The 14,327-nt window shown below is 37.3% G+C and overlaps 1 protein-coding gene across 1 annotated transcript in view; it reads left to right on the plus strand.

Moving 5' to 3' along the window:
* SELENOF (selenoprotein F) overlaps positions 1-14,327 on the plus strand; it is a 49,288-nt gene that overhangs the window by 10,570 nt on the left and 24,391 nt on the right. The window contains exon 2 of the mRNA XM_038002524.2: positions 255-422. Within this exon, the coding sequence (XP_037858452.1) occupies positions 255-422 (168 nt within the window). The remainder of the gene's footprint in view (positions 1-254; positions 423-14,327) is intronic.

A 14,327-nucleotide genomic window follows, 5' to 3' on the forward strand; every position in this document is an offset into this window, starting at 1 on the left:
AATCGCTTGAACCCAGGAGGCAGAGGTTGCAGTGAGCCAAGATTGCACCACTGCCCTCCAGTCTGGTGACAACAGCAAGACTCCCATTTCAAAAAAAAAATTAAATTAAAATTTAAAAGAATGTATCTCCAAAAGAAACATTTCAGTAACTTGTCTTCAATGTGTTAGTTTTTGACAACCCCATGTTCTCTTTTTGGGAAACTTTGTAATATAAACATGGAATTGTGTTTTATTTCCCCATTTTTTATTTTCAGGTTTCTGCTTTTGGGGCAGAGTTTTCATCAGAGGCATGCAGAGAGTTAGGCTTTTCTAGCAACTTGCTCTGCAGCTCTTGTGATCTTCTCGGACAGTTCAACCTGCTTCAGCTGGATCCTGATTGCAGAGGATGCTGTCAGGAGGAAGCACAATTTGAAACCAAAAAGGTACTGTTTTCTAGTATATTCCTTCCATTGGATGGTTTAGTTGAGATAAGGTAAAATGTAAGTTGCTTAATCAATTTAAGTGTAAAGAAGCCTCTGGCTTTTACACTTTTTAGTAAAACTCAACTGATTTCTTGTCTGGCCTGTTAGATCAATCAAAGCAAATATGAAGGAAAAGTATGGTTGCATACCAGGATCCCATTCCACCATGATTGTCAAGCAAAGGGGAAGTAGAATCCCTATAACATGCTTGGATTTTATAGTTCTCCAGTCTTCCTAACTTCTGGCCAAATGAAGCCAAAAAATAATAGGTGCCTTTGTTCATTTGTAGTAAGAACCCAGTGTTGGATGAAACTTGAAATGAAAGTAAAGCACATAATACCTGGCACTTAATTGTCTACAATAAATTATAACATTAAATCTGGTTAAAAAGTGTATGGACTGTTACTTTACACACCTATTGCTAGTAATTTGAGACACCTACCTTCACCTTTAACATGTGAAAACAGAAGGATAGGTAGTCCAGTCTCTCCAGGTGAACCTACTGTGTTTAAAACCTGCTGTTCAAACAAATTAATAGTAAACTTGCTCATCTTTTAAATATTTTCATCAAAACCCTTCGATCTATTTAAATTATAAAGTAGACTGTAAAGATCATTTGTGATATCCAATTAAAACTAAGTTAGTAAGATGCCTGTGTTTGTGGTGAGAAAAAATGTTAGCATATTTCTGTTGTTTCCTTCTAAATACTGTCTTTGACTTGTACATGCTGAATTCTATTTGAAGTACTACGGTTTGTAAAGCATTCAGACATAATGATATGTTATTATTATTGGTAGTAAAGGTTTATTTTTAACAGTAAGTACATTTTCGGAATTCTAAAAGAAAAACAAGCAGGCAAGCTTTGAAATGTTAGTATGCAGCCAAAATTTAACCCTTGATTTCTCTATATCTGAACCTGAAATTCCAAGTATCTCAAAAATGGCTTGCAAAGCCTTACATGTTTTTCACTTTACTGGTTCACATACACCAGTAAAACATTTTAATGTTTAGAAGATTTCTTTATGTGTGAGTTAGTCTTTTTATTGCACATAAATAAAATCTAAACAAGTTTTTTAAACTTGATTTTAAATAGATTTAAGACATACAACTTAACTAGTTTCGTAGACCTTTTGCTGCCCCTCCGTTCTTTTTGCTGAGGTATTCACATGGGACAAATTGCTGAATAAATCTGTATGAGTCATCCTTTCCTTATCTTTAAGCTATTCTGTGGGTTGTACTATTACTCAACCAACATTCTTTTTCACTGAAACACCAAACTCAGAAGGACTGAAGAACAAGGGGCGTTTTATAATAAACAGTGTTTAGTATATGCACCCCCTTGTGATTTGGGTAAATTGAGAGGTCTGCTCTTTGATAACAGATCTGCTGAAACCGTAAACCAAATGCTTGTAAAAGCTATTTTTACTTACTGCCTTTCCTTAGTAGTTCTTCACAATACCCCAGTTTTTTGGTATAAGTTTAGTAGAACCAAACTTGCACCACGCACCTCTAAAATTAATTATATTGCTACTCAGTTTTCATTATTAATGGAGCTATATGTTGTATCTTGACACATTTCAGCAGTTGCAGCTCAGCAATAACAGTAGATCTGCTGGTTAATATATGCCCAACTAATTACAAGCTGGAGTGATTATCGTATCTAAGTACAAGTAAGCCTGTCTTAATGCATTTTTACACTGAATCCAGTGTTTTTTACTTTGCTCCTAGCCCCTAATCTCTAAGATGTAGTTTTTATTAGCATCGACTAGCACTCTTTGCACAAAACTGGTGAATTTTTTTTACTTTTTTCAGTAAGACTAGTGAAACCAAAACAGCAAAAAACACTTAAAAAATATTACTGGAAATATAAAAGTATGGCATGTTGGGGCAATCCTCCCATTTAGATGCAAACCACATGCAAGTATAGAAATAGTGCTAGATTTAATCTATGCAGTATTGTTCTCTGGATTTTTGGTACACAATCGTGGATGATACAACATATATACTTTTCTGTGTCACTCAACTCTGGCTTAAGACTTAATTTAAAATCACAGTTTAATTTAGTTGTCAATAAAAGTAAAATTCTGATATGTAGACTAGTGCCTTACATTAAAAATACTTAAGTCTGGGCAACGTGGTGAAACCCCGTCTCTACAAAAAATACAAAAATTAGCCAGGTGTAGTGGTGTACACCTATCGTCCCAGCTACTCAGGAGGCTTAGGTGGAAGGATAGCTTGAGCCTGGGAGGCGGAGGTTGTAGTGAGCTGAGGTCATGCCACTGCACTCCAGCCTGAGCAGGAGAGGGAGACCCTGTCTCGTAAAAGATGTATATATTTAAACATAGCTCTGTGCATGTGGAATCATTGTGAGTATAAATTCTTTAAAAAGTCAGGTTGGGTGCAGTGGCTCATTCCTGTAATCTCAGCACTTTGGGAGGCCGAGGCTGGCGGATCACGAGGTCAGGAGATTGACACCATCCTGGCTAATACCGTGAAACCCCATCTCTACTAAAAATACAAAAAATTAGCTGGGTGTGGTGGCACGCACCTGTAGTCCCAGCTACTCGGGAGAATCACTTGAACCCGGGAAGCAGAGGTTACCGTGAGCCCAGATGGCACCACTGCACTCCAACCTGGGCAACAGAGCGAGATTCTGTCTCAAAAAAAAAAGAAGAAGAGAAAGTTGTAGTTTATATAGAATGCTTTAGCTATTTGTATATAATTTTAACATGTTACTAGGACATTCATTTTTGGTTCTTAATTAGTTGGACGCTTTATATAGGTCTATCCAAGGATGAGACTCATTTTTACTAATGGTCACTTTTTTAACAAAGTGAATTTAGCCTTTGGTAGCCAGAAGCATAAAATTTTTGCCATAAATTATTCCCAATAAAAGCAGAAAATGACTTTGAAACCCTTTGTCATTCTGCTGATTGATATTCCACTATTTTTATTTGGTCTCCCTCCCCTTGAGTTTTGATCATAAAAGACCTACTCAGCATCTCAAATACAAGCTAGAATGAGATTTTTGGTAAGTTATTTTACTAGTGTTTTAAATAGCTTTGCTTACAACCCAGGTATAGTTCACAGACATTGGTAAGGATGTTGACTTATTGTAAAAATCATAACTAATTTGTAGCTTGAAGAAAATGTAAACTAATGAACAAAAATTACTTAAATTTTAGTACTGTTTTTATACAGTTAGTATTTACTAAGGAATATAAGTGACTATAGCTTTATATATTGAATCTTAAGATAGAAGGGTAAAGATACCCAGTCCAGTTGAGTATAACTCTTCCCATTGATCTTATATTTGAACTTCCTTGTCCAACATTTTAGCTGGTTTAGGGAAAGTAGTTAATCTTTTGACTCTTGGACTCCACAATTGAGCAGCAACCTGGGAGGAAGGAGCAGCTAAAAATCGGAGACTGACAGGCTCTTGCAGCCTCTTTTTTGCTTTTGCTTATTCTTTGTCTCACTACTGGCTTTCAAAAAATATTTTTGACAAGGATTGCTATTTGTCCTAGTTGGATCACTAACCAGTTATTGGCTAGGGTTGTGGAATAACGCAAGAACCTATTAGCTGCACAGTAGCTGTGTAGAATGGTGTATTGGAAAGCAGACAGATAAAGCAGTTCTCAGGTAAAGAGCAGAGGTAGGTACTAGGTAAGCAGTCCCCTAGATATTTTATATCTTTATTCTTCAATTACTAGAGTAAGCCACCTCTACATTAGATGATTTAGAAGAGTTAGCTCAGTTTTCCCATCTTCTTAGACTTCTCCCCAACCTTACACACCACCACTATCACTCCCAGGTTATATTAGCTACACTTTTGTATTCCCAAAGCACTTAGGGATACTTTGATTTACACTATATCGTATCTGTTGTTTTGCTTTTCTTTCTCTCCCAAAAAGTAACGCTCTTTGATTTTACCCCCCACCACCAGTACAGAGTTTCACTCTTATTGCCCAGGTTGGAGTGCAGTGGCGCAATCTCGGCTCACTGCAGCCTCCACCTCCTGGGTTCAAGCAGTTCTACCTCAGCCTCCTGAGTAGCTGGGATTACAGGAACTGGCCACCACGCCCAGATAATTTTTTGTATTTTTAGTAGAGACGGGGTTTCATCATGTTGGCCAGGCTGGTCTCAAACTCCTGACCTCAGGTGATCCACCCAACTCGTCCTCCCAAAGTGCTAGAATTATAGGCATGACCCACCACGCCCAGCCTGCTCTTTGATTTTTTTAAATGTTTATAAATCTCCAGCCTTTAGCACACAGTATTTCATAAGTTCTTGCCCTTGAATAAGGCTGTTTTTACTAAGAACAAGTTGGAAAAGGTGATTTTTTAAAAGCTATATTGAAAATATACTTAACTTTGTAGCTACTTGATAAATATATTTTTCATATATTTCACTTATATCCGGAAATCTATTTTTATAAAACTGAAAGAATAAGGAAACTTGTCTCCATGTTGGCAGTTATCCACTGGTAACACTCTTTGGTTATAATTATCTAACTACAAATATAGACCTCCCATTTCTACATTTTACTTACAAGGATGCCATAAGCATCCCAAATCTATCTAAAAAGAGATAATGTTAATTATTTAGCACAACTTTTTAGTGATTCCAATTTGACCACTCACCTTAATAGATAATTTTTCAAAGTGTACATGACCATGAGATTAAAATTGTTTCCTGGGATTTTCTTGGGATACATATAGATATTTTTCTGTTAGAATTTTTGAACTACTCACTATTTTCTAAGATGTGTGGTATTTCAGTGGGTTAAATAAGTGGGTTATTTTTCTCATCTTTTTATAATCTTACAAATTCTGTGAACTTGAACTTGCTTATGACTGCTAGGTGCTTTTTTTTAATTATTTCCTTACTCAAGGTTCTTAATAACAATGATTTCAGCTGCTTTCAGACATTATTTTAGAACTTTTTTCTCCCTAACTGTATCTGCCCCTCCCTTCCCCCCTTTTTTCTTTGAGACAAAGTTTCCCTCTTGTTGCCCAGGCTGGAATGCAGTGGTAATATCTCAGCTCACTGCAACCTCCGGGTTCAAGCAGTTCTCCTGTGGGTTCAAGCAGTTCTGCCTCAGCCTCCCGAGCAGCTGGAATTCCAGTTGCCTGCCACCACACCCAGCTAGTTTTTTTATTTTTAGTAGAGACGGGGTTTCACCAAGTTGGACAGGCTGGTCTCAAACTCCTGAACTCAGGTGATCCACTCCCCTCGGCCTCCCAAAGTGCTGGGATTACAGGCGTGAGCCCCCGTGCCTAGCCTATATCCCCCTATTTCTTTAGTTAGTACCTTTTCTTTTTTAGATCTTGGTTTCCCAAGGTCCTTGTAGTTTCTTTCTTCCTCCTTCAAAATATTTTGATTTAATTGGTTTTAGCATTTTTAGTCTTTTGCGTTTACACTTGCCTTATTTCTGAACTACTATTCTGAAGGTCAAGCTGGTACCAAACTGGAGCACCTCTGGAGATAAGAATTCACTTAGTTGAATTACTTATCTTTGTGAAATAATAAGCAAATTATTTCCACCTAATTTATTGTTCAGTCTTGATTAAAATACAAAGAAGTTTAGACTAGTGGCTAAGATATACTATAGAACCAGACTGCCTAGATTCAGATATTCTCTGCTACTCAGTGAGTGTTGTTGGACAAATTACCTGATTACTGTGTGTCTGTTTTTATAACTATAAATTGGGGATAATTATAGTTCCTGTCTCCTAGGGTGATTGACGATTAAATAAGTTAATATGCATACATTGCTTAAAATTGTGCCTAGCATATAACAAGTAGTAGGTAAATACTTGCTGCAGGTGGTGATGACAGCAGCAGCAGTAATAGTAGTAATAGTAATCTGGTTTGCTGATGATAAAAGCAAGAAAGAATAGGAAATTTGGAGAACTCAGAATAGCATGATAATAATTGCTATTGACAACGTAGGGTAAAAGAAAATAGATGTGAAATATAAATGATCAGATTTGCCAGTGATAAAAATTTGGAGCAATGTTTTCTATTATTCCACTTTCAAGTTCCTGGATTAGTTGAATCAAGAGGAAATATCTTCTTGCAGAATTAGTATGAAAATTTTTACTATTTATAACTACTTGTGTGAAACAAAATACAGAAATAAATTATGTCAAACATAATCCTAGTTTCAAATTTTTAAGTCCTTTCAATTGACGTATTTTAAGAGGAAAATACTACAAATTTTCCACTTTATAAATGTGTGCCATTTTGATCACATTAAAATGTATGAAAGATTGCATTTGGAGGAAAAAAGGTTGTGCTAATAAAAAAATTTCTCAGGACCATTGTTAAAGTGGAGCTTAATTTTCTCTAGTTTTTTGTTTGTTTGTTTGTTTGTTGTTGTTGTTGTTTTAGAAATAGGGTCTCCCTCTGTTGCCCAGGCTGGAATGTAGTAGTGCAGTCATAGCTCACAGCAGCCTCCAACTCCAGGGCTCAGGTGATGCTCCCGCCTCAGCCTACCAGGTAGCTGGGATTATTGACATGCGTCATCACCCCCAGCTAATTCTCTATTTTTGTAGAGACAAGGTCTCACCATGTTGCCCAAGCTAGTCTTGAACTCCTGGCCTCAAGCTGTGCTCCCCCATGGGCCTCCCAAATCACTGGGATTACAAGCATAAGCCAACACACCCAGTTGTCAAGGTGGAGCTCAATTTTCTGTGACAAACCTAGTCAGAAAATTGAAGGAGACTCATATTTTAAAGTCAGTTTAGAAAAAAATATTTATTGGTTTTCACTATTCAGATGACAGATCAGGAGGAAACAACGATATTTTTAAAATTAGAAGTAACATTATAGCAGAAAATAAATTGAGCTATATGTTTGTAATATAAAAATAATTACTTTATTAGAAAAAGCAAAACAAGCTATCTAACTAATCACAATTATTTCAAATTTTTCTACTAACATTCTTCTCTTATTTATGTGTGTAACCTATCACCTGGTAACAGATTTCAAAGGTTTAAGAAAAATTGAGAAGAGAAAAGCTTAAAAGTAATATTAAAAAAAAAAAAAAAAGACTTCCAGGTTGAGAAGAGATTTATCTGAGTTTTAAAACATCTTGCTCCCCTTCACAAAATACCAGTAGAAGCATACGCTGCAGATCAGCAAATCATGCCATTACTTTTTCTGGCAAATAATTCAACAGGTCAGGGATTTGATAAAAGCCTTTTGTTTTCATTTAAAGATCTACTTTTCAGATAATAGGAAAATAATAAAAATCCTTATCTTCAATATTAATCTTATTATACTAGAATTGAATAAGTGGATCTAAGCAGTGTATAACATAAATTTATGAATATAATTGGATGCCCTCCACTTCCCATTCTATTACCTAGTTGGAACTGGACTAATTTTAAGTCACCTGCTTGATATAGTAGCATTATCATTTTTTATGTGTATTACACTCTGCCTTGATATTTGCATGCACTCCAACAGGCCAGAGACAGTACAGAAGTAATATTAATTAACATGTATACCTCATTAGAAGTTTATCTGTTTCTTTTTATAAGAATTGTTGAGAGAGTTTAATTTTCTATTTATTTATTTATGAGACGGAGTCTTGCTCTGTCACCAGGCTGTATAGTACAGTGGTGCAATCTTGGCTCCCTGCAACCTCCGCCTCCCGGCTTCAAGCGATTCCCCTGCCTCAGCCTCCTGAGTAGCTGGGACTACCGTCCCCGGCTACTTTTTTTTTTTTTTTATTTTAGTAGAGACTAAATACACCTCACCATGTTGGCCAGGATGGTCTCAATCTCCTGACTTCGTGATCCACCCACCTCGGGCTCCCAAAGTGCTGGGATTACGGGTGGCGTGAGCCACCATACCCCGGCCGAGAGTTTAATTTTCATCTCAGCTTCTTTACTTCCTGACTTTGTGATTGGGCTAGCAAATAACCCCAGGAGCTTCAGTTTTGTTATAATAATTACATTGCCTTACCTTAGTGTTTATTTTACACTGGTTATATGCTAAGTGTTTTACCTGCATTATCTATTTAATCCTCACAACAACCCTATAATGTAAATACTATTATCGCTATTTAATAGAAGAGGAAACTAGGGTATAATCTGCCTACCGTTAGCTGGCAATTAGATACCAAAACCTGGTTTTATCTCAAGTCTATTTGATTCTAGAGCCCCAAGTTTTTAAACCTCTATGCTATTTTACCTTTTATTTTGAAAATGTTAATAGTAAGACCTGCTTCACAGAGTTACTTTAAGAAATTGGATGAGTTCCGTATAAAACACTGGGCTAGCTTTCTGAAGGCCCCTTTTGCCATTTATACTTAATATTAATAGAATTTCATTACTAGTTTTTATTTAAAAGCACCAAATCCTTATTTCTCAGTTTACCACAGACTTTAATGGCTCCTGTCACTTGGTGTTTTTCAAGAATATGTCCCCAAATTGGGCTTTATTTAAGGCCCAGCGAGATAACATGTTATATAAATCACATAATTTTTCTTAATTCAGATAAAAACGCATCAAAACATTTAGTTGTTTTCAATTTTCATGGCTATTGTGTAGCCAGTTGCAGAGTAATTCATAAGTCAGCTTAAACAGCATTATTCAAGACAATGGCAACTTTTAAGCTTCAGGCTGTCAGAAAGAGAATGCTACTGATGTGTAAAACATAGAAGGATGAAATGGAGGTTAAGCTAACTGTGCGTGAAATTGTAGTTGCTAAAGAAATTTCACAGTTGCTTAAAATAGCTTCACTTTTGTTGTGTGTCTGTAAGCATCAGTACATGGACTGATATCTTCAAAGCAAACAAAAATCTAAATGTCTTTAACATATTATTCTAATTATAATATAAAAGCGTTATTCCCAAAGAAGCTTTTTTAAAATATATGAATAATGTTTGGCAACAGTTCACATTCAATGTAAGGATCACTAAGACTCCTGAGTAGCAGTAATACTAAATAATAACATAGGCCAGTGGCGGTGGCTCACGCCTGTAATCCCAGCACTTTGGGAGACCCGGGAGGAGCAGATTATCTGAGGTCAGGAGCTTGAGACCAGCCTGGCCAACGTGGTGAAACCCTGTCTCTACTAAAAATACAAAAAAATTAGCTGGCCATGGTAGCAGGCTCCTGTAATCTCAGCTACTCCAGAGGCTGAGGCAGATGAATCGCTTGAACCTGGGAGGCGGAGGTTGCAGTGAACCGAGATCACGCCACTGCACTCCAGCTTGAGCAACAGAGTGAGACTCCATCTCAAGAAAAAAAACCTAAATAATAACATAAATGTTAATTAATTAAAATAATTAAGTAAAATAATTAAAAAATAAAAACCACAAACATTCATTAAGTTGTTATCTGAAAGTACTGTTCCAACCACTTTAAATGAATTAATTTATAGAACCTCACAACAACTTGGTAAATTCCATTATTATCTTTATTTCATAGTTGAGTCTTAGGCATAGAGATCTTACCTGAGGTCATACAGGGAATTAAGTGGCTATCAACGTATGTTTCATGTATTTGTATAACAGAAGTTTGAAAGTTTATTTTATGAAGTTATTTAATTGAACCCAAAATATTATTTGAAATTGTTTATATCTGCTTTTAATATGAAATATAAATGCAGTCAGTTCTTTTACATAATTACAAATTAGGATCAGATTCTATCTAAACATATTACAACTTTCTGCCACATTTGCAGATTATAATGCTCAAAATGAAAATAAACCCTTAAAATAATTCAGACTGCCTTACAACTACATTTCCTAGACATAACCACCTCAGAATCAAAATAAACTTTCCATTTATACACTAAATATTTCTTCCTGGGATAAGATCAAAGAAAAATAAGACTCCTTGTCTTCAAGGAGTAGAAAAAATAGGCATGGAAGCCGGGTGTGGTGGCTCATGCCTGTAATCCCACCACTTTGGGAGGCTGAGGTGGGCGGATCACCTGAGGTTGGATGTTGGAGACCAGCCTGACCAACATGGAGAAACCCCCATCTCTACTAAAAATACAAAATTAGCCAGGCGTGGTGGCGCATGCCTGTAATCTCAGCTACTCGGGAGGCTGAGGCAGGAGAATCGCTTGAACCCAGGAAGTAGAGGTTGCAGTGAGCCGAGATCGTGCCATTGCACTCCAGCCTGGGCAACGAGAATAAAACTCCATCTAAAAAAGAAAAAATAGGCATGGAAACTGGACTGCCAGAACACAGTCGATATGATATTCTGTTTGTTGGATGAAAATGTAATATCTAATGTTATGAAGGTAACCACTAAAAGAATTAAAAGTAACATAAATGAAAGTTAGAAGGAAAGGAGAACTAATAGAGCTCTTAAAGTTGGTATCTCATGAACTATAGATACAACCATATTAATCTTTATGGAAGTGACCAACAGAACTAAAAACAGTTTAAATGTTAATGAGTAGACCAGGCATGATGGCTTACACCTGTAATCCCAACACTTTGGAAGGCAAAGGCGAGAGGATCACTTGAGGCCAGGAGTTTGAGACCAGCCTGGGCAAAATGGCAAGACCAAGACCTCCATCTCTACAAAAAATTTAAAAATATATATATAGCTGGGTGTGATGACACACACATATGGTCCTAGCTATCTGGGAGGCTGAGGTTACCGAAGGATCACTTGAGCCCAGGAGGTCGAGGCTGCGGTGGATCCATGGTCACACCACTTCCCTCCAGCTTGGGTAACAGCGTGAGCTCTGTCTCCAAATGGAAAAAAAGAGTTATTAAGTGGAGGGTAGAAGCAGAGGAAATGTTTACTTCTTGTTTTATAACCCTTTTGTACTGTTTTTTATTATGTCCACATGCATTGATTTTTTTAAAAGAATTCAATGAGGTACGTGCTATAAACAAAACATGCATGTATGCTATGAAAGCTCTTAGAAGGAAGGCATAACCATTTGACAGGTCAGGTAAATATCACCACTTGCTTATACAGTAAGTTGGAAATGGTTGCGAGAGGGCCTTTTCTCTCGCAAAAGGAAAAGTTAGTGGAAATGCACAGAGGTATGAGAGTATGGCCATCCAAGACAAATCAGATAGCTGGGTTATGATGAGAGAAGATGATGATTAGGTAAGCAGGGGCCAAATAATAGAGGGCCTTATATACCTTCATAAGAAGTTGAGCTTTATTCTATATGCAGGGGACAAAATTAAAGGATTACAAAGAGTAAACCGATATCAGATTTGTATTTTAATAACTTTCATTGGTGTGAACAGTAGTTGATAGGGCAGAGGGGAATACTTATGCCAGAAAAATAATTTAAATTGCCGTTTTCCAGAGGCAAGATACAAGGGCTTAAACCAACACGTTGGCTGCAAAAATGGAAAAGGGACAGATTTGAAATCAATTTAGGCAATAAATTTATTTCATTGGATTTATTAGACTGAATTGGAGAGAAAAGGGGTAATTGGGGATGCTTCCTAGTGTTCTTATTTGAGAAACTGGTAACCTTAATACAAGAGAGCTACAGGAGACCAGCTAGTTACAAGATTATTGCCCATTAAGGCAGTAATGGATGGGAGAAGGGGCAGCAACAGAATAACTTTTAATAAAGTATACCCGTTGGCTGTAAATAGTTTTTTGTTTGCTTGCTTGCTTGCTTGCTTGCTTGCTTGCTTGCTTGCTTGTTTAGATGGAGTCTTGCTCTGTCGCCCAGACTGGAATGCAGTGGCGCGATCTCAGCTCACTACTACCTCCACTTCCTAGGGTCAAGTGATTCTCCTATCTCAGCCTCCCAAATAGTTGGGATTACAGGCACATGCCACCACACCCAGCTGATTTTTGTATTTTTAGTAAAGACAGGGTTTCACCATCTTGACCAGGCTGGTCTTGAACTCCTGACCTCATGATCCACCCAGCTCCGCCTCCCAAAATGCTGGGATTACAGGCATGAGCCACCGCGCCCAGCCAGTAGTTTTATTTTTGAACAAAAAAGTTTTAATTTAAAAGGCCATGAATTTTATTTGGCTGCCATAGTGAATTCTAAAATAGTATATTGACAGAGTAAAGCAAAAATTTTAAATGTGTGGAGTGGCCTCGTTTCTTTTTTTTCTAGTTTTATATTGCTGCTCTTAAATGTTGTATAATATTGAAACTCTTGGATTATTATAGCTTTATTTTTGTATCTTTTTAAAGTTCAAATATATTAGATGATTACTATCTATAGGGAGATACCATAATTTAATTTGTTCTAGTAGTTTTGTTTCTTGTTGTTTTCAGATATTTATAATCTTCCTTAAAGATGATCATAACTGGCCGGGCACACCTGTAATCCTAGCACTTTGGGAGGCCAAGGCGGGTGGATCACCTGAGGTCAGGATTTCAAGACTAGCCTGGCCAACATGGCAAAAATTAACCGGGCGTGGTGGCACAAGCCTGTAATCCCAGCTACTTGGGAGACTGAGGAAGGAAGATCACTTGAACCCAGGAGATAGAGGTTGCAGTGAGCCGAGATTGTACCACTGCACTGTAGCTTGCACAACGGGAGTGACACTCTGTCTCAAAAAAGAAAAAAGTTGATCTTAACTATTCTCTTTTTATGACAAGTAGTGGTTGTTCAGTATTGGAGGGATAATATCAGCAGTTGTGCAAAGAAATTATTTCTTCTGCCAGGGCACGGTGGCTCACACCTGTAATCCTACGCTTTGGGAGGCCAAGGAAGATCACTTTTGTCCAGGAGTTTGAGACCAACCTGGGCAACATGGCAAGTCCCCATCGCTACAAAAAATTTTTTTAAAAAAATGATTTCTTCTGAAAGGCAGCCTTGCTTCCATGTATTATTAGGACCTTCATGTTCAGTTTTCCATTTTCTAAAATACTTTTAGTATTACCAAGGGGCTAGCTGGTTTTATTTAAAACCACTTCTTATGGTATTCAAGCTTTGAGGGCTTTTTGTTGTTGTTGTTGTTGTTGTTTTTGTTGTTGTTGTTTTTGAGATGGAGTCTCACTCTGTTGCCCAGGCTGGAGGAGTGTAGTGGCGTGATCTCAGCGCACTGCGACCACCACCTCCCGGGTTCGAGTGATTCTCCCACCTCAGCCTGCCCAGCAGCTGGGATTACAGGCACCCACCACCATGCCCGGCTAATTTTTGTATTTGTATGGAGTCGGGGTTTCACCATGTTAGCCAGGCTGGTCTCCTGACCTCAGGTGATCCGCCCACCTCGGCCTCCCAGAGTGCTGGGATTACAAGCGTGAACCACCGCCCCTGGCAGCTTTGAGTCATTTTTACCAATTCCTTGGTTATTTGGATCTCAGAAAGTATAGTGGCCACATTCTCATTTTCTCAAGTTACTTTTTTTTCATCATGCAATATTTCCTAAGTATTGACAGAATTGAACGCATTGTTCCCAAGTGATGACCCTGGATCATTCATACTTGTAGCTAAAGTATACATAGGGGTGGGGGCTACCATTTTTTTTTCTTAATGAGAGTCTCATCATTACAGTCTTACCCTTTGTTTTAGGTGTATATGTAAATTCTGTTAGAACTCCTGTTTGTCATCACCATATTGAAAGAAACCTAATCCTTTTTTCCCTCAGATTTCATAGTTAGAATGGTCTGATATAAATGCATTGATGTCATTTTCATTTTTTAGTTTTTTTTTTTTTTGTATATTTTCATTGATTTTTTTAGTTCAACATTGTGTCTTTATGGAAAGATTCCTCCAGTGTATTCTTAGCATCTGTAGAGCCTAGTTTAAATTAAGGTAGATGTTACTTGCTTGTTTTATAACTTTTCTTCTCAGTCTCAAGGCAGAAACTAAAGATACAAAAAGGAGTAGCACTTTAATGGTATAGTAAAATAAGTTTTAAACTTAGTGAGTTTCCTTAGGCATAAACTC

The sequence above is a fragment of the Chlorocebus sabaeus genome, chromosome 20 (assembly GCF_047675955.1).
Source record: "Chlorocebus sabaeus isolate Y175 chromosome 20, mChlSab1.0.hap1, whole genome shotgun sequence".
Taxonomy (NCBI): Eukaryota; Metazoa; Chordata; class Mammalia; order Primates; family Cercopithecidae; genus Chlorocebus; species Chlorocebus sabaeus.